The 26006-nt window shown below is 40.0% G+C and overlaps 1 protein-coding gene across 1 annotated transcript in view; it reads left to right on the top strand.

Annotated features, from left to right (window-relative positions):
• Window positions 1-23692, top strand: part of LOC102384887 (ankyrin repeat and KH domain-containing protein 1) — a 173262-nt gene extending 149570 nt beyond the window's left edge. Inside the window, 13 exon segments of the mRNA XM_025216108.1 lie at window positions 994-1110; window positions 1642-1816; window positions 3733-4189; window positions 7761-7907; window positions 9453-9563; window positions 10965-11114; window positions 11447-11948; window positions 11951-13067; window positions 16101-16280; window positions 17406-17660; window positions 20625-20800; window positions 22537-22701; window positions 23195-23692. Of these exon segments, the coding sequence (XP_025071893.1) occupies window positions 994-1110; window positions 1642-1816; window positions 3733-4189; window positions 7761-7907; window positions 9453-9563; window positions 10965-11114; window positions 11447-11948; window positions 11951-13067; window positions 16101-16280; window positions 17406-17660; window positions 20625-20800; window positions 22537-22701; window positions 23195-23254 (3612 nt within the window). The 3' untranslated portion in view covers window positions 23255-23692.
• The last annotated feature ends 2314 nt before the right edge of the window (window positions 23693-26006 follow it).

Raw genomic sequence — 26006 nt, 5'->3', positions numbered from 1 at the left:
GCCTAAAAAAAAGTTTAAGCAATCTTAAAATAAAAACACAAATACAATAAAGCAGGTTGGTGGTTGGTTAGTTGTTGTTAACAACTCTTGTATGACAAATTGGTCTTTCCATCATGGATTGTTTTCTTTTTTGACTCAAAATTGCTTAGAAAAATGAAAAGCTTTTAAAATCAGGTTACAGCCTGTGATTCTGCCTCTCACAGAAGGCAAAGGAGGGTGGCACCTTTAAAACTAACTTGTTAAAAAATACATACTTTTTTTTTGTAGTTGACTGGCTACTTCATCAGATGCTGTCACCTACAAAAGCTTATGCATTTCTGAATGAGTTTGTCTCTAAGGTGCCACCCTGCCCTACATTGTGCTCGACTTTCAGACTAATGTGACTAATTTACATACCTGTATCATATAATTTTATTTTTTTTCTTTCTGTTTTAAGACTTTAAAGGAGTGTCCCCAAAACAAAGCCCTTTGCATTTCACTTTATTTACTTTTTAGGAAGTTTATTTAAATAGCTATTGTAATGAAGGAAAGGAGACCAAATAAAAAATAATTTATTTTTCGTATTTTAAAATGAGTCCTCTTTTGTAGTAGTGTAAGAGTTCTAGCTATGATGATCCAGTAATTCCATAAGAGGCAACGGTTTCTTAGGGTGTTGATTTTTATTGGACCAATTGTATAGTTGGGCTAGCTGGACAAGATTTTGAATATAATACATTCTTCTTTGAAAAGCAAAACATCGGGTCAGATGATGAAAAATGGCATCTTAGTGAAATGTTTGAGAAGTTATTCACAGTTTGGTAATGTGCTTCTTTTAATATCAAACAGTCCTTAGTAAATTACTGAATACAAGCCTTTGAGAAATATCTTCTTATGTCATACTAATTGACTCATTAATATTCATAAACATGCTATCTCATATTTGCAGAATAAGCTCCAATAATTAATTTTGGATTTTTTCGATTCTTTTCATAAAGTAGTATTTTTACTTTTCAGGAGCTGCTGAAAAAATGTCACCAGTGTGTGGAGACAATTGTGAAGGCTAAAGATCAGCAAGCTGCAGAAGCAAATAAGAATGCTAGTATCCTGCTAAAGGAGCTTGACCTGGAAAAGGTGAGGGGAAAAATGCCATCATCTTCGCTTGGTTTTTGACTGGTATAAAGTAACTTTATTTCAGGTATATCGAAACTGGCTGGTTTTCCTTTCTTCAGATTTGTAGTTGCTGCTGTCACTTGGGTCTGCAGTGTATACTTTGACTGTACATGTTCTAGATATTGTTTTGCTGCTTCAGATTTGTTTAAATGTATTTTTGCAATATTAATCTGAGATGGTGACAGATCGTTTTATATTTTAATAAGTCATAAATTGCCATTAAACGCAGTCTGTAGCATTCTGGTTACATGCATGTTGGTGACACCAGTTCCTTGCATGTTTTTTCAGCGTGGTAAGTCTCTGAAAGCTTCTGTTCCAGTTAATCTCATTTTGTATGATCTAGTGTTAGGATGTCTGGGTTCTATATAACAATTTATAACCATTTCTTTACCTCCCCCTCATTTTCATGCAAAGACCTAATTATGAGCATAAGTAAGTAAGTAAGTACTAATGCTTAGTATGGTTAAATATGGATGCTTTCGCTTCCCACAGTCAAGAGAAGAAAGCAGAAAACAAGCTCTTGCAGCTAAACGAGAGAAGAGAAAGGAAAAGAGAAAGAAGAAGAAAGAAGAACAAAAAAGAAAGCAGGAAGAAGATGAAGAAAACAAACCTAAGGAAACTCTAGAGCTGCAAGAAGATGATGATGAAGAGGAAAATGATGATGAAGGTAAAAAATATAAAATATTTTTATTTTGAAAAACATGCATTTTCTGGAGTGTTGGTTGTAACTGTGTTGGTCTAAGGACATAGGCAGACAAGGTTATTTGGGTAAATTTATCTTTTATTTAAATGTATCACTATATTTGTTTTTTAGTGCGTTAATTGTGGACCTATGCATAACATTTTATAGATTCATGATCTATCACCATATTTGTACTTGATTATGTTAATTCTAGGAGTAGGAATAATGCTTTTATAATGGTTGGCCCTATTTTATTATTTTGCATTTCTATTATTTTTGTTTAAACTTTATATTATGGTTGTATATCTGTTATGTTGTTTTCAGGAGCATGGCTTTCAGCCTGAATCCTTAATAATAAATTGAATTTATCTTTTATTAGACCAACTGAATAACTGGAATAATTGTTCTTTGAAAGCTTTTGGGCACAGGTGTCGTTCAGGCATCAAAGAGTCGGCTGGTCTTCCTTCTAGGGTCCAAATAGAAGGCTTAAGCTTGTATTTGTAATTTGTGTACCGGATTGTATGTGTGAGCAAGCTTGTGTTTTTGAGCAAGATTTACTGGCAAACTGACTGTTTTAATTTGTTATTAGTAGAGAGCTTACAATGGGCGAAATAGTGTAGATGAATAAAAAAAAAAAAAAAAAAAAAAAGCATGGGAACATAATTATACCATGCCACATTCTTTTAGTCATTGGTTTGCAGCTTAAACACACCTTTTTTTAGATTTTAGTACAAATACTGAAGTGTACTTATTCTGGAATAGCCAAAAACAACTTTAAAACCTAAAGTGACTTCTAGTTTTAAAAAATGTCTTATTTGCCTCGGAGAAGAGCAAACTATTATTTTTAAAGAAATCAAAGGTCTTGCTGAATAGACTGGTCCAGTTCTCTCTCTCCACTTCAGGGTTGCTTCTTGCTCTGGTTTTCACCATACAGCCAAAAGTTTAATTTGACAATTCAGTGTTCCTAGTGAGTGAAACTGCTTTTGTTAATTGTCACATTCTTTCAGTTCTTTCCTTCTTCCCAAATCAAAATCCCCTCAGCACATCTAGGATGTTTACTAATAACTAAAACAGTTGCTTTTATTCTTTTAGTGGCAGCTGAGACCAGAATTGCAACTTTAAATGTGAAGTATCTTTGATCAGCAAGAATTTTCTATCTTTGTTCTTGTGCACAAGTGGACTTGGAAAAATATATTTTTCCCTGAAATCCTCTTAAGCATTATGCAGACAAGGTTCCTTGGGTGAATTTGATATCTTTTATTAGACCAACCCAAATAGCTGGAGAATAGTTATTAAGCAAGCTTTCGGGTTCAAAAACCCTCGTCAGGCTAAGGAAGTTTCAGCAGTTGTTGTGTGCTCTTCCTGGATGGAATGAAAAGTAAAGAAGCTAGGGACTGGGCTGGGGAGTCAGTTGCCAGGCAGATTTGGATTAAGGAACCTTGTCTGCCTATGTCCTTAGACCAACACGGCTACAACCTAAACCTCTTAAGCATTATAGCATTAATAGGTAAAGAAACTTCAGACAGATGTGAGTTTGAGTCCCCTTTATCCGTAACCTTTAGCGCTTCTCATATGGCATATGTAAAAGATCTTTTGGCTCTGTTCTCTTACAGAAGAGGTTACAAGATCAAACCATTTTACTTGTTCAGCTCCCTTCCTTCCCCACTTAAATAGTGGCCTACTTCCCCACTTAAATAGTAGACCATTATTTACACATGGTATGTGTAAAGTGTACAATGTGTGTACAATTTTAAATTGTGTGTAAAATTTAAATTGTGTGTAAAATTTAAAATTTTGCACACAATTTAAAATGGTAACATTTTAAATTTTACAATGTGTGATTGGTATTTACGATATAATACACACGGTAAATAACTTTTATTTATTTTTATTTATTTAAGTGGAGCAAGAAGTTCCTATAGAGCCTCCCAGTGCAACCACTACAACTACAATTGGAATCTCTGCAACATCAGCAACTTTCACAAATGTCTTCGGGAAGAAGAGAGCCAATGTGGTGACTACCCCCAGCACCAACCGAAAAAACAAGAAAAATAAAACTAAGGACACTCCTCAGAATGTGCAGATAATTTTGCCAGATCAGCATATATCTCTAGCACAACAAAAAGCAGATACAAATAAAATAAATGGAGAGCCAAGAGGTGGCGGTGCAGGTGGGAATAGTGATTCTGATAACCTGGATAGCACAGATTGTAATAGCGAGAGTAGCAGTGGAAGTAAAAGCCAGGAATTAAACTTCACAATGGATACAAACTCATCTACTGATAGGCGATACTCCTCGTTGCTGCTCCCTTCTCAGGAAGAAAAGTCTAGCACCTCAGCTCCAAAAACACCAACAAGGTGAGCCATCAGTTTCTGTTCCTCGCCCTTTTAGAATTGTACCTTGGTCTGTATCAGTGTGAATGTTTGTTGGAGATAAATTACAGCAGGTAAATCTCATCAGTTTGTGAGACTAAGGTCTTAAAATTCTGTTTTATTGCATGGTTTTTAAATAGCTGAATTGACTTGGGTGTGCCAGTTTTAAAAATGAAAAGTAAATGAGAATTCTGGCATTGTTGGAAACCCCATACAAAATTGGACTGCTCTGCTAAATCAGGATCTCTGTGCACTTGTTAGATGTATAAAGTGAATCATTAACTGAATGGATTGTGAAAAGAGCTTACAGTAAGAGGATTGGAAACCTCAGTGTCAGCTTTATTTATAGTCTTACAAAAGTAGTTCCATTACTCAGTAATGCTGTTATATGGTTTGATAATTCATTCACACGAATAGTTCTGTGACTTTTTTTTGTTTTAAATAGAAGGACAGGATGACAGGTTATTTGGTAATGAGATATAGAACCCTTCATCTTTAGACTGTCTACTTGATTCATTAATATCCAGCCTGGACCAGAAGGTCAAAGCAGTGTAATGGCTGTATACTGGCTTATGTAAAATAATTTGGAGGTTCAGTCTGGTTCCTAGTGAATAGGTAACCTTATAAAATACAGAAGCCACAGTCTGAATAGTGGCACAAATCTGAATTTATGACCCTCAACATAGCTACTTTTAAAGTCATGTTTTGAGACACCTTTACAGGGTTTTATGCAGGAATCTTGTAGCATTACTGCCTGTGTTTTGCCTGCACTGAGCAAACAGAGGGCATCATTTTTTATGGTTGTGATCAAGATTATTTCAATAGTAAAAAAAAAAAAAAAGTAAAACAAAAATCTTTTAAAAGAACACAACACCTGTACCTTGATTTGTGCTTTAGTATCTCTCATTTACTTGACAGCCTGAAAAGAGGCAAAAAATCTAATTTAATTTAAAATGTGTCCATTGAAGACTAAGATACATTTTGCAGACTGAAGGTTAGGGCTTAGGTAATCAAACATCTTCCTGTAACTTGGCACAATTTAGAATATTCCTCAATCCATAGTTTTCCTTCTTCTTAACTATTTTGGCCCTGCTTGTATTTTCAGTACCAGGTACCAGTGTATAGACAGTTCAGTCTAAAAATGCTTGCTTATTCTTTGATGCTTCAAGATGAAGCCTCTTAAAAATATATATCCACAGAAGCTTGCAAGGCACATGATAATGTCACTATAAACATCACTTTTTTCATCATAATTTATTTTTCAAGACGGCAGCCAACTTTTCAGTTATCCAGATAAGCAGTCCTTTGTCTCAAGTAAATGGAAAGCCAGAATTGGACAAGTGAAATTTGACTCGTGTATTAAACTACAGGCAGTCCTCAGACTTAAGACACAATTGGTTCCTGAAAACCGCGTCCTAAGTCGAAACATTGCAACTCAGAACCAATTTTCTCATAAGAAACAATGTTATAAATGGGGGATTGGTTCCTGAACCACGGCCCAATACCCTATTTTCACCAAAAATACCCCAGAATTTTGTACTCTGTCAATTATAGATGAGTAATATAGCTACATTAATGTATTTATATTGTAAATACCAATCATATTGATTTGGAAGGACTTCTTTGAGGTGACTTTGCTGGACTTTTTGAGGGTTCTTGGCTGGAGTCTTCTCAGGAGTCTTACCTGCAGGTTTTTCTGGAGTCTTGTCTGCTTTCTTAAAGAAAGTGTCCAAGGAAGTTTGGACAGATGTTCTCCAGGGAGGTGAGCAACACAGCGAACTCGTTCGCTGGCATGGCGTCGCATCGGATTAAGCGTTGTAAGTCAAAACTGACATCATAAAGTTGAAACAGGGTGTCAATTTATAAACGTTGTAAGTGCGAAATGTTGCAACTCAAAACGGTGTAAGTCGAGGACTGCCTATATTAAGTTTCTGAAACATGAGCATCTTTTTCCCTAAATGATACCTTTTACAGCCCATTTGAATTTTTTGTATTTGACTGCCTGCTTCCCTTGCCATGCCTATGATAAAATTAACCATATCTGTACTTCAGAACATTTGCTTTAAAAAGTCACTTCGTACTGAAAGTTTAGCTATTGTAATTACAAATATCACCTAATAATTACTTAGTGGCAGGAAAAAACTTTGCTCTGTTTGCCTTCGGTACGTTATTTTGTACATCATCAGTTTCATAGAATCGTAGAGAAGCAGGGCTGGAAGGGACCTCTAGAGGTCATCTAGTCTAACCCTCTGCCTGAGGCAGGATTGCCCCTATCCAAGCCACATATCTCACTGTTTGGGGGGTTTTCTCTAATAGGCTTTTGTAGGAAATGTTTTAATTCCATAATGATCAGATTTTTGAGGCTGAGAGTCTACAGGAAACATTCAGGTGGTCTGTTGAACTGCTTTGTTACATTGGTAAAGCATGCACAAGCAAAAAGAAAATTTTGTGAAATGTATTGCTTGAGCATCAGTCCTCAAGCAGAGTTCTTTTATATGTAGGGGTTGCTTACACAGAAATTGAAATCTGAGTTTATTCAATAGATAGAACATGAACAGATTGGCTGACTTAATCACTTGAGACATAGCAAGTAAAGGAAGACAGAATGAGAAAGTAGAACAAAGGGGCTGCAGGTAACAAGGGAAGACCTAGTATAGGGGTAGGCAACCCCTGGCACAAATGCCAGTGTGGCACTCAAAGGCATTTTGCTTGGCATGTGTGCTTCTAGGTGGATGGCAGGGAAGGGGCCAGGGCTACATGGCCCCAACAAAGATCGGGCCCCTTGTGGATCCCCTGCCATCCACACCTGGCACACCAACATCTTACAAGTTGAAGTTGGTGTTTTTGGCATTCTGCCCAAAAACATTGCCGACCCCTGACTAATACAAGAGGGATTGATGGCCCCAAGGCTAGAGATCTTCGCTAACTTCCATTAACTTTCCTGCTGTGCCACAGATTTACTGTTAGCTTAGACCAAGTCACATAAGGAAGGTTCATTGTCAAAAGATGTCTTGGTGCTTAACTTATTGAAATCAGTGGGAATTAAACGCCTAAATACCTTTAAAAATACGTGACCTTTACTATTTTTATTCTGCTTTGTCATCTTTAAAGTTGGGGGGGGAGTAGATTTTTCTTCCTGCTTCATGTAAGGATTAGTGCATGTTTATGAAATGTTCAGATTTTGATAATATGGGACAGAAGTACCTAAAGTTAAGTTGTTAACGAAGTGTTAAACCATGGCAAAAATATAGCATGCATCACAGGGATTTAACCAGGGGGTTATGCACCTCCTAGCATAAAGGTCATTTTAATCTTGTCTCTGGTATTGTTTGATGTAATTTAGGCATATGGTTGTCAGAGAACTTGTGGGTTCTGGACAACTGGTGAGGAGATATCTGATAGAGGCTCCCTTTCAACAACTGTTGCACAATATGAATAAAAGAATTAAAAGAATTTTAGTATTTATATTTTGCCTAACTTGTTTAATATGTATGTATTACAACTACTTTTTGTAACTTAATTTTATAATCTGTGATCGATACATCTCTGTTCCCAGACTTGATGATGAAACTAATCCAAATTCATTATCAACAAGTTATAAATCTGTGTCCCTGCCTCTTGCGTCTCCAAATGTGAAGCTGAATCTTACTAGTCCAAAAAGAGGCCAGAAGAGAGAAGAAGGCTGGAAAGAAGTGGTTAGAAGGTAAAAAAAAAAAAAAAAAAAAAAAAAAAAAAAAAAATACACACACACACACACACACCTCTGTGCAGAAAGTCTAGTAGAATTTGTTTCAGTATGATGATGATATATTTTTAATTATTTTATAAAATCCCTCCTTCCCTGATGTGTATGTACAGTGCTGCCAACAGAAAAGAAGTGTAATTGGTTTGTAGTTACACACTAGTCAAAAAACCCAACATGGCATTATGTTGGAAAATAGGAATTGGAATCTTTTACTGTATTAATGCTGATCACATAGAAGCCCCTTTTGTGAGGAGAAACTTATTCAAGCTGCTAAGTGGCAAGGGTTGAGGCTTGACAGGTAACGAAAAGACACCATAGCAAAAGCTTGGTCTGGAGCTTAAGATGGGATTCTTTAAAGTTGGGTGCGGATCAGTGATGATGATGATGATGATGATAAATAGAACTGGACAGTGGGCAAAAGCAATTCAGTCACAGCCCTAGAATAGGCTTTAGGGGCATGTTTAAATCAAAGCTGCTTCTGCTGAAAGGCTTCTTCCTAACTGAAAAAATTGTGTGCATTTTTGTGACATCAGGTGGCTTATGAGTCTTTCATGTTATTAACCTTTTTCTGTTTGCTAGCTGTAGCTGGCAAGTGTTTGTTTTCCTTTTTTTTTTTTTAATTCTGTTTATTGAAGCAAAATACAATATAAAACCATAGCTACTGGATGTTTTGGTGCTTGGTGCTTTTATCCCTGACTTTTTTTCACATTTTGAAATGCTAAGTAGCCCATTCAGGAGCATCTTTTAGCATATGTATACTGAACACTATTTTAGAGGATATGAAGTATGAGTTTCAGGGAACCTACCTAAACTGCCTATTTTTTTTTGCTGCTAGAAAAGCCATACAATTTCAGTCTCTCAAGTTGTTATTTCACGTCAGTCGTAGTATGCAGGGTTCCTCCTTTGTTTTGAATATATTCACAAATATTGTTTCTTGTTATGAGGTCCTTTTGATAAATGCTTGCTCACAGATGCCCACTTGGTGAGTCATGCAGGCATTTAAACCATTAGAAATATGGCTTTGCCAGGGGACCCCACTATTGACCCTGGAGTTGCTACCATCTCTCAAGACGGGTCTCTTGAGTTTCATAGACTCAGTTGAACTGTTATGCTTTACATTTGCTTTTTTTTTTTGGTTAATACACATTACTGTCTTGTCAGCAATGTTAGTGTTTGAAACATTTCATTCTAAAATGGTGGATTTTGGTAACCCTAAGAAATTAAGATTTGTTTTATAAGGAATGTACTCAAAAAATCTATTCTGGACCTATGTTTGCTGTACCCTGCCGTGAATGGCAGTACACTGATACAGTTAAAGAATCATTTAGCAACTGTACATTATTTGTGAAGTGCCTGGGAGTTGCACACTTTAATTTCCTTCTAAAGCCCCTCCCAGTTCCAGAAACAATTCTTCCCACTCCCTCTACTGCATGCATCCCATTGGGTAGAAGGGATTTCTAGCAAAGAAATAACCAATGAAAACATTCCTTCTACCGTTGACAGGCAAGTGGGCAGAGTTTTGAAAGACCCACCCCCTAGCAATACTCTGCAGCCAACACCCATTGAGCAGTTCCAGCTACAAAGAGGAGGACGCTGCTGTTCAGGAGCAAAAAGGTACTGTTGGGGGGCTTTTCAGAGTTAAAAGCAGTGAGCTTGGTGTGGGTAGGGTGGGAGACATTAGTGGGTGATTCAGTGTTGCCAACTCATGATTTTTGGTGTTGCTGTTAAAGTCTACACTTCAGGAACATGTAAAACTTAGCTTTCTTATATATACATGTATATAAATATATATAAAAGAAAAAACTATAGTTATAGTGTGCACTTGATAGAGGGAAGGGAGAGAGAAATTAAGACAGGGAGGCATTTAGAATTTTAATATAGTCAGATGTAAGTCTAAAAATGTCAATTTTAAATAAAACGAAATTTAAAATAGGTGGAGCTGGCAGCAATTAAGATTATTTACAGTCTATACTGTACTAAAAAGTTCTTGAACCTTCATCATAGTGGTTTCTGGAACCCCTTTGAATCCCCTCTAACTGCATAGTTCACTCGTTATTATATACCACTGGTAAGCTTGAAAGTTACGTATGGGCTTAAGAGGTCCAGTGTTTAAGTTTGGGAGCAAGGGGTGACCCAAAGGGACTTTGGCTAGGATCTAGATGCAAGTATACCTTATGTTCTAAGATTTCTCAGTGCTGTATGCCTGCACTGACCCACCAATGCCACATAAACATAAATCCTAGCACTTCATTTAGTTAGCTTACTGAGTTTGGGTTGTGGTGTTGTGGCCTGAAATACTCATTATTTGTATTTCTGAACATCAGTGCTGCCCTTTTATAGTGGCTTCTGCATCCTTTTGGACCCAAGAATTTTATAATTGACCAATTTGTTAGACAGCAGTATGTAGATAGTGTCACTTGCAGGCTTTCAGAGCCTGTGTCATTTTTCACTTGAAGTTTGTGAGATATGGACTCTAAAAAGGATGTGTGATTGCAACCCTGATTTTAAAATCTTGCTCAGGCAAGGTTTTCCAAAGATGTTCAGTGCAAACATGTTTAAAAAGGTTAGTATTCTGGCTATAACGCATGGAAGCGCCTTGAATCTAACGACTAATTTTTGTGATTGAAAACCACAAACTTTAGCATTTGAAATGGTGTAGTAATATGTAAATTAAGATGGTCAACTAAGATTTCATGTCATTAGAAATTGTAAAAATAAACAATTTAGGACAAATCATGAAGAGAATCACATCAAACATTGTATATGTGGTATAACGTGCATATATCTGTGATGCCACAGTTGGGTGAAGTTTTCTAAAAAAACTTGAGAAAGACAACTTATTTCAGTGGGAGAGTTTGAAAGGCTCCAAAGAGTGAACTAATTACCAGCAGACAGCCACTTTGCTGCCATGAAATTTAAAAAAAATGAATGTGTCCATTTTGTCAAACAGTAAGCTTTTTAATGCTGTTTTTACCTTCTCTGAGCTTCACATGTTTGCAATCTCTATGATTATAGGTCAAAGAAATTATCTGTCCCAGCTTCTGTTGTATCTAGAATAATGGGAAGAGGTGGGTGTAACATCACAGCAATTCAGGATGTCACTGGTGCTCATATTGATGTGGATAAACAAAAAGATAAGAATGGAGAGCGAATGATCACAATAAGGTACCATATATGGAAATAAATATCTGAGTTTGTACAGTGTGTTACATTCATAGAGTGCTTTACCCTTTAATGTAGGACACATTAGTTCCTTGGCACAGTAGTATAATGGGTATATTGTTGAGATGTATGCTAAGATTTGGCTCACTCGAAATTAAATCCATAAAGCAAATATTGGGAAATAAGCTTATTTATTATTAACTTTCATTTTAATGCTAATATAGCCAACACACTTTATAAACCTATTTACAGTTATGATGCCCCAAAAAGCATTACAACACAGTGAGGGTTCCATTTTAAGAAAAGATTAATGCTATACTTTTTTTTAATTTCAGGGGTGGTACAGAGTCAACAAGATATGCAGTGCAGCTCATCAATGCTCTTATTCAAGATCCTGCCAAGGAACTGGAAGATCTGATTCCTAAAACTCATATAAGAACACCTGCTTCTAGCACCAAATCAATTCATGCAAATTTTTCGACTGGAGTTAGTACTGCAGCTGCTTCTAACAAAAATTCGTTTCCTCTTGGCGCACCACCTCTGGTCACATCGCAGTCATCGACGCTATCGACTTTCCAGCCCACTAGTAAACTAAACAAGAATGTTCCAGCAAACGTACGTTCTTCTTTTCCAGTGTCTCTTCCTTTAGCTTATTCCCACCCTCACTTTGCCTTGCTGGCTGCCCAAACTATGCAACAGATTCGGCACCCTCGCTTACCTATGGCCCAGTTTGGAGGAACTTTTTCACCTTCACCGAACACTTGGGGACCATTCCCAGTGAGACCAGTTAACCCTGGCAGCACAAACAGCTCTCCGAAGCATAATAGTTCAAGTCGTGTCGTGTAGGTAATCAGAATGGGAATATTTTACAGTCAGAGTCTACTGGATTAGCTACTTCTAGTTGTCCTATTACTGTCTCATCTGTAGCTGCTTCCACCCAACCACTGTGTGTAACCAGCAATCGGACTCCCTCATCAGTCAGAAAGCAGTTGTTTGCTTGTGTTCCGAAGACAAGTACTGGAGCAACAGCGGTCTCAACTGTGACAAGCACCTGTAGCAGTCTGCCTTCTGCTTCCTCTGCACCTGCCAACAATGGGCAAGTTCCCACAGCATTTCTGCCCTCTAATGGTCCACAGACGCAGCAATCTACACTTAAAACGGACTCTCTTTCAACTGTTTCTACACCCAAAGAGAAGGTGTCAACACCTGACCAGCCTGTTGGAAGTGTGAACGCACCAACTTCCGTTGCAAGTAGTTGCAGTATGTCAACTAGCAGCAATCCAGGAGTCATAGAAACTCGCCCAGCAAGCAGTCCTGCACCTCTGAATAATGTCCAAGATGAAATATTGCCAACCAGCATGTCAGAGATGAGTCCTTCTATGTCGATGCCTTTTTCATCTAGCTCAGAACCCACTCCATTAAGCTTAGCTTCACCCAGATCAGTTGCTGCAGATAATCAGGACAACAGTAATTTACCTCAGTTAGCTGTACCAGCACCTCGAGTTTCTCACAGAATGCAGCCTAGGAGTTCTTTCTATTCAGTGGTACCAAATGCAAACCTACATCAAGATCCTCAGTCTATTTTTGTTACAAATCCAGTTCCTTTAACACCTTCGCAAGGCCCGCCTGCTGCAGTGCAGCTTTCATCAGCCATGAACGTTATGAATGGTTCTCAGATGCACATTAACCCAGCAAACAAATCCTTGCCTCCTACGTTTGGGCCAGCAACGCTCTTCAATCACTTTAGTAGTCTCTTTGATAGCAACCAGGTGCCAGCCAACCAAGGATGGGGAGACTGTCCGTTATCCACGCGAGCAGCAGCAGACCCATCTTTTGCTGTTCAGTCTACTTTTCTGAATAACTCTGTGCTTGGACATGTAGAAAATGTGCATCCTGACAACTCCAAGGCTCCTGGATTTAGGCCACCTTCCCAGAGAGTTTCTACTAGTCCTGTAGGTAAGTCGCTAAAATGATGTGCTGGATTAAGGTGAAAGTTGTCATTGATCTTTAACCTCCTCAGGTTGGTCCAGAAGTATTTTATAAGGTAACATGCATAGAACCCCAGCACAAGAGCAGAGTCAGCCAAGTTTGATTTTTCAAATGCTGTTTTGAATGATAAACATGGATCCTCTGACCTCCCCCTCCAACTCTTCTGGCACTGGGAATGCTGCAGGAGCAGCTTGCAACTTTTGGCCACTTAGTGGAAAGTTAAAGCTCTGTTGTGCTTGATACGTATGGGTGGAATTCACTCTAGCATTTATTAGCTGTAGGATGGATTGTCAAGACACTAAACCAAAAGTAGTAGGGGAGGAGGATCTTGTTCCCTATTGCTTGTATGGCAGTTGTCTAACCTTTTCATCCTTTGGGACTTGATCTATCAATAAGGAGCAAAACACATGGTAAACCTGATTGCTCCTTCATAGCACCTTATCCAAGCTGTTAAGGACCTCAAGAGATCATTTAGTTCAACCTGTATGATGTAGGGGGGGCGGGGCTGTTTTAACAGAGCTTAGCCTCAAGTATGTGGCACTTTCAACTTGGCCCATACTGCTGCTACCAGAGTCCAGTCAATGATCCTCTCCAACCACTGCTCACCACCCCCAACTCCCGTCCCCCATGCCAGAATATTGCAGAAGCCCCCCTTAGCTCTGAGAGTCAGTAAAAATAGCTCTGCAGGTAGGTTGCTGACCCCCAAAATAGAGAATTAGTGAATTTTGAATGTGGGTAGCTGGACAGCTTTCCTTCAAGCTTTTTCAACTTAATTGGCTTTGAGTCCTCCTGTCTTTGATACCAAAAATCATCTTCATTTTTAGGGCAAAATTTTTAAACTTGAATATTCAACTTGGACATGTACATGAAGTTTGTCTTTAGTAGTGCTGCATTCACATTGGTTTCAGATGGCACTACAGGTGTTAAATGTCTGAAAATCTGTCCACTTTCCTTTTACCTTCCTAGCTTCAGGCATACAACTTGGAAGATGTTTGCCATAATCCCTAAAAGAGCTTTTAAAGGTATTTGCTTAAATTGGCCACCTCATGAAGGATGCAAGTAAATAGCACATTTATGACTTGTCTATTCCCAGTGTGCCAAACAAGACTAGATGTTGTTAAAATTGTTGCAATTGAAGTAGTCTGACTTCATTCCTCCAGTCCTCTAAATAAATTTGTTTGCCTTTCTCCAGTGGTCTTCAGCAGCTATTCTTTCTCTTATGGGTGTTTATAGTTGACCAGTTGTCACTGTTGTAAGAAACTTTATGGTAAAAAGGACAGTTTGCCATGCCACTCTGATCCCCTAGAATTATTTATGTTCAGGAGTTCTGAGAGTAACTACACTTATAAAGGCAAAATGAGACTCCTTCACTGCAGTAATTTTGCTATTAAATTTATACTCATTTCATTTCTTTAATTAAAAAAAAAAAAGCAAACCCTTTGTCCCTTGTACTTGCATAGCTGATTTTACTCCGAGTATATCAGGAGGTTCTGGAACTATGTGCAATATTGAGATAGAAATAGTAGATATTATGTTCCAGCACAATTTACACTATTTCCTTGCATCTTTTGAGGTCAAAACTCCCAGTTACCAATTTTGGTATTTCTGTGCTGAGGAGTGTAACAACTCTGGGCATCTAAGACTGATAGTTTTCACTGGTGGGTCATCTTATTTTCATATGACAGGGTATACAGTAAGGCTTATCAAAATTTTGTTATCTATGAAGTTGCCACCAAGATTTATATCACCTGTGTGACTAAGCATAAGTTTATTCTTTTAAGTTCCTTTTCCATAAGCTTACACTTCTTTGAGTTTGCCCTAGAAATGGGCTGTCAGTAGAGTGCCTAGTTAAGTTCCTTATTCGCTCGAATATTGTGGCATACATTGCCTCTGTATCATGAGGCAGAATTTGAGCAGTCTTCTTTTCTCCTAATATAGAAAAATACAAGTTGGAAGCAAAGGGTATCAGTCTGAAATGAAACCCAAATGAACACAAAAAAATCTGGTTCTATCCTAATTTATGTATATTTATTAATAAACTATGATAAAGGGTGTTGAAGGATTTTGGTGGTGATGCATTTAGTTAAAGGTCTCGGCTTGATTAGAAAATTTGAATCTTCATCAGTTGTTATGAAACAGACTTTTACTTTGGGGAGTGCTGCTAAGTCAGTTCTTTTTCCCTTTACTTATAATTGAGTATTTAAGAGGGTGCATCAGAAATGTAGCAGCAAAATGACTACTCGTGCTGCATGTCTGAGACCAAGCAGGGAGTTGCACAGTAACAGGGGACTACTGATGGCAGCCTTATCCCATGCACCCATCAGTCATGACTATGTAGAAAAGTGATGTGATCATTGTAGACAAAGTAGTTTTATTTCAAAATTGCTGTTACTTTCTGAAATACCCTCCCTCATATTGATGCTATCTCATTGGGTTTGGTCAGAAGTACCTTGGAAGAAGACTTTTTTTCCCGTCATATCTAGGAAGATTTAAAGCAATAAAAGTTTTTTTTTTTTTTTAAATTTTTAAAAAACTCTGTGAACCTTTAGATAATGTCTAGTATTGTATGCAAGAAAATATGGTATCCATCTGACTCACTGCTTGGTAAAGTGTGTTCTGCCCTCTGTCTTCCACCAACTCAGGTCATTCCTGTTTGTTTTGGTGGTTGTACTTGGCTGCTTGGGTGACTGAAGAGGAAGCTGGGACAGTGACTTCTGTGTTAGTCTTGCATTAATATCTCAGAGTAACTGAAAGTATGGCCTACACAGTATTGTCACAACACCTGACAAAAAATTAACTTTCCAGAATGTAGCTCTCCCTTGACCTGGAACCTGTTTAAGAAATGAAAAACTTATTACACATGAAAATAACCCAGAAGAGGGTGTCTGAACACCAGGTTTAAATTGTGTTTGTAGTAGGCCTTTTGGTACACTGAAGTACTTTCTCAAACTTGTACATTTGACCAATTTTCCTTCTTTTTTTTTTTTTTTTTCTTTCCAGGATTACCTTCTTTAGATCCATCAAACATCTCTACAACATCGTCTTCAGGGCCTCTGACAGGCTTTTCAGCCAACATACAAGGAGCACGGGTTTATCTTCAAGGGCCAGCACCTGTTGGGACCCCCAGTTTTAACAGACAGCATTTTTCACCACATCCGTGGACAAGCGCAACAAATTCATGTAGGAACTTCATGGGTCTGTCTTAATATTATATATCTTCTTAGTTATTGTCTTAGCGTGATGACTTTTTTTTTTTTTAAATATAACTGGGTTTAGAAACTAAGTTGGTTGTTTTTAGCTTTATCAAATATAAGTCATGTAGAAAAGTTTTTAACTCGGTTCTACTCATATTTTGTATAAAAAGCCATTGGGTTTTGACGGTGTTATTACTGGCTTATGTGGGCAACACTCCCAGGGGCTTAGACTGCATCAACAAGCTTTATTTTTGTGACTAACCCTTGGACTTGTCATAAAATATAATTACATTAGATGAAATTGATGTGGCTTCTTTTAGATTCCATGATGCTTGGTTTCAAAAAAGTGAAGCCATTGGATTTATTTGGTACTCTGTCTTCATACAATTAAAAAAATTCAGTAAGGGCTTCCCTTTTTATGGTGAGTGAAAATTGAAGAGTGGTTTGAGTCTTTAATATATTCTCTTGAACAGAAAGACTCTCCTGTCTTTTCCTGCCACAATGTAGTTGTAGTCATTGCAGCTGCTGGAACACACGAGGGCCCAGCCAGTCAGCTCAGAATGAGATTTCCAAAAGGATAACAGAGTCTTAGTGCAAGGTGGTGGAAACTGGGAGGGGGAAGGTAGGGGAAGGGGTGCACGTTTGAAAATGCTGTCCTTAATTTGTTCCCACTTAGGTTTGAATGTTCAGCAGTTGCAAGAATCAGGCTTCTTGGATGCCTAGATAATTTTGGCCAGGACTTTAAAATAGCTTTGGAAAATATTTCAGGTTTCTTACTTTTTCGTTTAATTTTTTTTAACTGTACTAGTACGTCCAGTGAGTGTCATGTGATGCTCAGGTGGCTCAAACCATTTGTACATTTATAAAATTATTTTAAGCTAAACACTTTGAAAGAAGAATCTTTCTGGAGAACCAAACAGTGGTTAGTGAAATTAATATTCAGCCACAAAATATATTATTCAATTGGCTTAGAAAAATAAAATGTATACACTTGCTTTTTTTCTGTCTACTTTACAGAATTTGATTGACATTGTAGAAGACCATTTATAATATTTAGCTTTATTTGTTAAATGTTTCATGTATAATAAAGCAAGAGAAATATTTTTGTCAGCAGGTGAATCTCCTATTCCATCAGTTTCCTCGGGATCATCCTCACCCCTATCAGCTGCTTCTGCACCTTCTAGCTTGGGCCAGCCAAAAACGGGTAACACAAGTCAAGATCGAAAAGTACCACCTCCCATTGGGACAGAGAGACTTGCTAGAATTCGACAGGGAGGGTCTGTTACTCCTACCCCACTGGGAACCAACTTCACAGCTCCAGTTGGTCACAGTGGTATCTGGTCATTTGGAGTTAACAGTGTATCGGGTAAGTAAGTTTAATACATCTTAACTAAACTAGTTTAAGAAAGCTGTGTGACTTATTATGGTATTTGCATGCTAAAAAGCTATTGGAGTAATACAGAATTCCAAATGTATTATTTCAGGATGAAATTTAAAGTAATGAATGAAACTTGCTAGTTACACATAAAAATGTACCTTTATGGACTAAGGAATCAAATGTTCCATTCAGGGATGGGATAAAAATTTTTGAAGAACAAAAATACTTTTCTCCATGATTACTTTTTTTTGTTCATCACTGTGCAGTATTTTCAGAGATAGAGACCTCTGTTAGTCCCAAAATCAATTGGTGCCAAATCTCTAACCTATAAGGGAGACTCTAAGGGTTGCTTCATGTTCGGCAATCTCAAAACACATTTCTAGCCAATTACCAATTGCTTTCATGTAAGATCATACCAAATTCATTCTGCTAAAACCGTAGTAATTTTCTCTCATGTAATTTTTTTTACCTGGTTTACAATCTGCAGAGTTACAGGGTAAATGTGGAAGATTGAAATCTTCTGTACTGCTGAATTTGATAGGTGAACTTGTGTCCCATGGCAGCCCCAGTTGAGAATCAGCGTCTTAAGTGTGTTAAAGTATGTAATGAGCAGGGATCCAGGGTTTCTGTTGGCTGTGGAAAAATGTGGATTTTCTCCTTTTAAAGGAGAAAAACTTTGCCTCCTTTATTTTCTCCTTTAAAGGAGAAAAACCTGGGAAACAGTGGGTTTCCCCTTGGAGGCTAGCAGAGTTTCAGCCTGCAAGGGGCTGCTTGGGGCTGGGAGAACTAGAATGCAGGGGGCGCCACATGCATGTAGCCAGCCATACAGCCAGGCAATGGTGAAGAGCACCTTTTCCTAGCTGCCTGCAGGTAGGTCTGGGGGAGGAGGGGGGCAGATTGAGGCCCCCCACAGTGAGGGAGGGAGTGGGGCAGGGTTGGGGGCTGGGGTGCACTGCCCAGCCAGGGCAGTCCCTGGGGCCAGGGCAGGGTCCAGCTGGGGAATGTGACAGTGTCATGGGCAGCTCATCCAGGGGGCAACAGGGAAGCTGGCTCCCCACCACCATGCGTACTCCTGGGGAATGTCCCCCCAGATTTGTACACAGGGCATGGGAGGTTGTGGGCTGCCCACTGAGGGCTCAGGCCTCCCTGCTCTGCTGTCCTCTCCCCCGGGCTTCTGCAGCCCAGCAGGTGGGACCTGGCTTGGGAAGGTGGAGACTCAGTGCTGCTACCACTGCTGGGAGCCCCACACCACCATGGTGAGGCACCCCGCTGCTCTCCTGGCAGCAGTGGGGAAAGGGAGGGGGTCATAACCCTGCCATGGCTGACCTGCTGCTGCCAGATGGGCAGGGGGCACCTTGCCATGGCGGAACAACTAGTGTGGGCCTCCCAGCAGTGGTGCTGGCAGCAGCAGCACTGAGCCTCTCCACTGTCCTATTTTGGGTTCCACATACTGGGCTGTGAAGGCCCCCAGGGGGAGGACAGCAGGGCGGGGAGCCCCATAGCAGGCAGCCCACATTCCCTTCCCATGGGATCTACTTTGGCTATGCTGCCCATGTGGAGGGGGGTGGGGGGAGAAGCTTGGCTCTGTGCTCTGCTTCAGCTGCAGCAGCTACTGCCTCCTGCTTGTGGCAGTCAGGGCTTAGGTGCTGCTGTGGGAGGGAAGAGGGGGCTGTGTGGGCCCTAGCCCCGGCAGATGGGAACCCCCTCCAGCAGGACTAGGTGAGGGGGGCAAGGGGCTGTAGGTTGGGAGCAGGGCTGGGGGGTGGGGGACTGCAGGTCAGGAGTGAGGGGTGCTGGCAGGGCCAGGGGAGTGCGGATTGGGAGTGAGGGGCACTTGCAGGGCTGGAAGGGTGGGGTTTTATGGGTCGGGAGTGAGGGGCACTGGCAGGGACAAGGATCTGCATGCCAGGAGTGAGGGGGAACTCCAGGGATGGGGACAAAGCACTTGGCATATCAAGGCTGCTCAGTGCCACAAAGCAGCGGGGGGAACAGCTGCAGTTGGACCCATGTCCTGATGAGTGTAAGAGGCAGGCAGAGCTCTGATTTTTCTACGATAAAAAGACCAAAATCGAACGCCAAAATATATAGGTATTTAGAATTTGTTTTATTATAATGGTTTGAGGTACTGATATCCTTCCAAATTACATTTCACTTTAATCGTGGAAAAATGTGAATTTGGGGGTTTTTAATCAGAGAATTCTGGACCTGTGCATTTTAATTAGAGAATTTAGGATTTTTAAATGGAGAAAACCAGGATCCCTGTAATGAGGCCTAAATTTTGTTTCAGATCTGAGATAATGGCTTCCTACTTAATTTTGGTGTCTCACTGTTGCTTTTCTGTTTTGAGAATTAGCTTATAAAGTTCTCATACAGTGGTGCTGTACATGGATGATACCACTCCCAAAGTTTTGGCTCTGTTGGAGGCATCTGAAATACCATTTTTGGTGACTAGTACAGGCATTAGACTTGTCTGGCATATATAGGGGATGAGAGAATAGCAGATGCATTCACTCCCCCACCACCTGAGATATCGTCATCATAATCTCCTGCCTCAGTCTTCAGACTGTTCTCTTCATTTCCATTAGTAACAGTTTACATCCCAAGTGTGACTTTTGGGACCTTCCCATCTTGCATTGACATAGTCATGAAAGGTGCTTGAGGCCTGTTAGGGAAGAAAGGCTGTGTATATATAGCTGGGTCTTATGGCTCTGTACAGCTGTTTTGAGAGCAGCTTATGAGACTGAAGATGGTAGGCTCGTGTGCTTCCCTTGTCAGTAACCAGTCACTAAGGTTGCAAGATAGGAAACGGATCAAAAGCATTCTGTGTTTAAGATGTCTAAAATAGGTGGAAGTGGTATCTGCAACTGACTGACTTCCATTCCAGAATGTTTTCAATTGATGTGTGTGCGCGTGAATATGTTGCTATAATCATTTTTAATTTCCTCTTTTTAGAAGGCTTGTCTGGTTGGTCCCAACCCGTAATGGGGAATCATCCAATGCATCAACAATTATCAGACCCAGGCACGTTTTCTCAGCATCAGCCAATGGAAAGAGATGATTCTGGAATAGTGGCTCCCTCAAACATTTTCCACCAACCTATGCCAAATAGTTTTGTGGATTTTTCTAAGGTAAGTTGCAAAGAAATTGCATTTGTTACAACTATCTGCATTTCCCTTACAAACATGCCCCTTGGCAGATGGCTAGTTTGACTAAAAGTACAAAAATGTGCAAAGGGATTTGATCTTAATGCCCTTTCTCTGAAGTAAATTGGGATTAGGTTCACAGGCCACTGGTCTCTTCAGACATAATTATTTTGTATCAGATGAGAGGATTCTGTCATTCAGGCCTCCTCCTACCTTAAAATACTCTTTAGGCATGGGGGGCATTATTCACACCTAGAATTTTATGGACCTAAAATGTAATATTTTTGGACACTGACCAGTACCCCAGGTCTATGGGGAAACTTGCTTAATGACGCCTTCCACTTTTTCTTCTTCACATGCTGTGTTGGATCCTGAAACTTTTGAATTGTGGGACTTGATCATCTCTTCAAGCTGGTTAATGTTTAATACTTCCAGTGAAAGTTACAGATAAGAGACTGTTTGTAATCTATCCTATGGTTTTCTTAAAAACATGTGGCAGTGTTGCAAAGAACTACAGAAGTGGTTTAACATTGAAAAGTAGCTCAGAGCAGTACATCCAAATCATCATCCATTTCATGTAGCTGAAGAATAGCTAGGACCATGTGCAGTCCTACCAATGTTGTGAGAAGACTCCAAGAACTTCTGGAGAAAATACTTGGTCAGAATCCTCTGAACTTGACATGTGATTGTTCTAATGCAGGAAGAATACTTTCTGCCCATAAGCAGCAAGTGACAGGAAATTGGAAAGTACAGTAAAACCTGTGTTAACCAGCATTTCTATTAACTGGAATTTCTGGCCAACTGGCCAGATGCGGGTGGGGGGGAAGCTTGCACGCGGCAGCTGCCACCCACCACCCTGCACTGTTGCCACTCCATGTCTGGCCGCTGCCATGTGTAGGAATGTAGGAAATGCATGTGAGAACTGCCAGAACGTCATGGCAAGCAAGACTCAATATAGGATACTTTCTTCAGAGAAAGCCATTATATATAGGCTAAACTCAAAGACTCTTGCAGTTGGCTATTAAAATATTTTATATGGCACCTCACATTTGCCATGCTTATATAAGGCTGGGTGTGATAGAAGGACATGTGGCATATAAGGAGGCAACACTTCGTCAGTGACAGCATGACATGAGATCTGACATTCCCCAGTGCAGAGCAGACACATCTGGCTTTAGATTCATCTGAAAGAAGCATGTGCATACAGTCATGGTGCTTAATTTGGATATGTCAGGAAGATGAAGAATTAAATTAGTACTTCTGGGATTTAAGACTTCTGTGGGCCAGGGTTCAAGTATTCCAAGCAGGATGCTTAGACCAGCAAATGTTACCCTTTTTCTCACAGAGTGCAGAGATGTTCGCATTTCTTCAATGTTGCATGGGGGTATGAATTGCCTGTGTACCTCAGTCTTGGAGAATACATTTTACTCTGTTGTGCATCCCATTGGAAAATGCTAGTGACATTCTGTTTTGCACTGAATTGTGCCTGGAGTTGAATATGAAGTATTTTTTTCCCCTCACTGCACTGTTGATGCAAAATTGTTCCTGTATTTCTAACCCAGTGTTCAGGGGTAGGTGGAATTTAATCTCTGCCCATAACTGCTAGAGGGGACTCTGGCATTCTTGTGCTGAAAGGTCCTACATTATAGAAACATAAGGTACATAATGTCATTGCCCATAACCAGAGGACTATTCAGCAGTTGTTCCTTTTGATCTTTTAGGGTTTACCAATTTCCATGTATGGAGGCACTCTAATACCTTCACATCCTCAGCTCGCTGATGGCCCAGGAGGCCCTCTGTTTAATGGGCTTCATACTCCAGATCCAGCCTGGAACCCTATGATCAAGGTTGTCCAAAATTCAACAGAATGTACTGATGCTCAGCAGGTAAAGTTGCCTGTGTCTTTAAAATGAAACCTTGCATCATGTTTCCCTAATATTTCTGTACTTTGTGAATAAATGAAACTGTTTAAAACCTGACTTGTATTTAAAGTGAGACTTTTTCACTTGACTTTTTTTTCCTAAAATGTCTTGTTTAGATACACGGGCACTATGTTTTAAAGCTCAATATACAGGTCAAAACTTTCAATCCTGCGTTCCTTAAATAAGCGGTCTGGTTCTCAGAAGCATTCATCAAAGTAATACATTTTACTAGGAGCAGTATGAAGTATTAATACACGTTGATAGGACTATTTTATACAATACCATACAGACAAGACCTTGGCATCACATGAGGAAAGCTCACGCCTCAATATCTGACCACTTTTATGTAGGAGCCTGAACTTATACACCCAGTTTTAACATATTTGGCCACAGTAAGTCTTAGTTGGGAACTGTATCTGTGTCTAAATTTTTTCTTGACTTTTTCTTCCTGCTGTAGATTTGGCCTGGCACCTGGGCACCTCACATTGGAAACATGCATCTCAAGTACGTCAACTGATTTGAGGGTCTATCCTTTTTAGCATTGTTCGGGAAACCTATGACCTTGAAGAACCCTGGGGATTTTTTTAATGTGCCTAACAAAGCATTTTTCTTTTTCTGTGGGCTGTAAAAATGGAAACTTGATTGCCCATTGTATAAGAACAAATTTGATTTACCTATACAACTGATTCTGTTCTCCAGTTAGTTTAGCCATTTTGAACTTAAAATCAGATGAATTTAGTGCTTTTGGCTAAACACTACTGAATGCTACTTGTATGCAGCAGAGAACTAGATGATTACATGATTTCAACCTTTTAGGGTGGTAAATACATGTATAATTGTTTACATACTTAAAAAGGAAAAGTTGAGTAAATTTCATGTCGTATAGTGGCTCTACTTTATGTAGCCTGTATTAATGTGAAATATTTACCTGAATATTCAATAAAAAGGCGAACAGTATTTATAGGTTGTGCGTGTGAATTTTGGTGGAGGCCACTTTTTGTTGTCCATGATACTTCTAATGTTTAGCAGTGTCTCTTAGGGTATCCACTGTCACTTCAAAACTGATTATATTAATCAGCTTACAGAGGAACAAAGTCAAGTAGTTTTTGTGGAGGAGGCAAGATTGTCTGTAAACTGTTTTGCAGATACCTCCCCCCTCTCTATTTTCTCTTTTCCTGAGTAGTGATCATATCTTTCTTGTATTTTTAATTTCATCTAACAGATCTCTAGGTTTTTGTTACATTAGTTTTTACTGGTGTATCAACTAAGATACTGGATATTGTTCTGGCACTGGGAATATATGGCTTCACTTGACACCCTGCCAACCAATGACTGCTTGGCAACAGAACAGAAAACACTGGGTGGCTCCTAGATAAATGATGGGATTTTTCATTTAATATGCATCTCGGTGTCTGGATTTCTTTAAAAAAAAAAACAAAAAAAAAAACTCAAAAAATGGTATTAGGAAACAAAATGTTTTCCCCATCAACATATGTAAGTTCGTGTTTGTTGTAAAGGGACACAGTAATTTAAACCTGTTGAGAAGAATATATAGTGTCACTTTAGTGAAGAACTGGACTTTGTAGTTTCCTCTGCATGCTATTTGAAACCTGCACTTATTATCCATATTAATGATAATATCAGCATTCCCACAGGTTGGTAACTTGAGAATTTGGTTTTAAAACTATGCTTAATTCTACTCTTGCTCAGTAGTGATGCACCATCTGAAGGTATGGTCCACTTATGAAGCAGGTCTACATCACTCAGTGTCTAGTGTACTAAGCCACTTTCAGCACTCAGGTCTATATATTAACAGACTTTATCACCTTAGTACCCTTCTTGAGAATTCCTTAAATGCAACAATGAAGTTTCTCTAGGAAAAACTTGAGGAAAGAGCAACCAAAAGAAAAACTTCAGTGGGAATTTGCAAAGATGGTAAAACATTATGGTGCATCTTTTGTCCCAGATACCTTTTTAAATGTTAATGGTTTTTTTAAAATACTAGGTGAACACATTATCCAAGCATTTTAGGCAGGCCAACATACTCCTTTGGGCATACTCAGTTTTTCTTCTAGTATTTAAGATGGCTAATTAAATGCTGAACTGCTCATTTTAGTGACTTACCACTGTACAGCAAAGCAGTGCCATGGCAAAGGCTGCCAGTGTGTATGGTGGGGAAAGGGAGGGGTTGGGGGGGAGCACTGCAGGAGAGCTACTACCACATTAGAGACTGAGGTGAGATCTTGAGAACAGTTACTGTCAAGCTGAGGAAGATGGAGTGATTGAGTGACAGAGGACAGGAAGTATCTGGGGCCTAGGTTGTCCGGTGGATGCTGCATCTTCCAGAAACTAAGAGTCTTTGGTGAGAGCTCCAGAAAAGCAAGGACAAGAGCTAGTGAAAGTGAGCAGGTGTGAGGAAGGAGGGGGAGAGTCTATACAGTGCAGAGCTGCTGTATCACAACCAGAATGGTGCTGTGGAGCCCTGAGCCAATCTCTTTCTTCCCTGCGTATGGACTGATGGGCACTGGAATAATGGTTGCAGGTTTTTAAATTTATCTCATGTGCCTCATGGGCATGTGAGCTGCTGTTTTCCACCTGTCTCCATGAGCATAGCTAGTGAGTACTGAGTAAGTAGTCATGCTGTTTCTTGGTTGATTTCTCTGCTTTTAAATTCCATGTTTGCAGTGGGATCATGAGGGAATAGGGCCTGCTGCTTTCCTGCAAGGATGGGAACTGAGCCATGTGCCCTTCCACAAAGACCTCTGCTTTCACAGCCACAGCCCTCCAGTCTGTCAGCCTCCTTTCCCCAAAACACAGGTGTGCACACCGCTCTCAAGGAACTAGCCTGAAGCATGAGCTTTTCCCTTTCAACAGGCAGGTGCTATCCATTTGTAAGACTTAGTGTCCTAAGAAAGCTCCAGGCTAGATTTTGTTCTTTTACAAAGCGCTCGGTGCAGCTGGTGCAACCCCTGCGAGGGGGTCTCGAGCTCAGGCGGCAGTCGCCTCTGCAGGGGGAAGCCCCGGGCTGGGCGGTGCGGTGTGGTGCGGTGCTAGACAGGGGCTGCCCTATGACCACAGCAGCCCTACTCCTACTTGGCGCTGGTCTCCGCACACTCCTGCCCTCCGGCTTGTACGGCCCGGCCCGAAGGTGAGCGGGGCCCCGCAGGCCCGGAGCTCTGAGCGAAGCGGGGCCTGGCGGCAGGGCGGCCCCGCCTTCCCGGCCCCGCGCCCGCCCTCCCTGCTCCGGGCGCTGCCTGTTAACGCGGCCG

The sequence above is a fragment of the Alligator sinensis genome, unplaced genomic scaffold, assembly GCF_000455745.1.
Source record: "Alligator sinensis unplaced genomic scaffold, ASM45574v1 scaffold14_1, whole genome shotgun sequence".
In the NCBI taxonomy this organism is placed as follows: Eukaryota; Metazoa; Chordata; order Crocodylia; family Alligatoridae; genus Alligator; species Alligator sinensis.
This window is presented reverse-complemented; position numbering and strand designations above follow the sequence as displayed.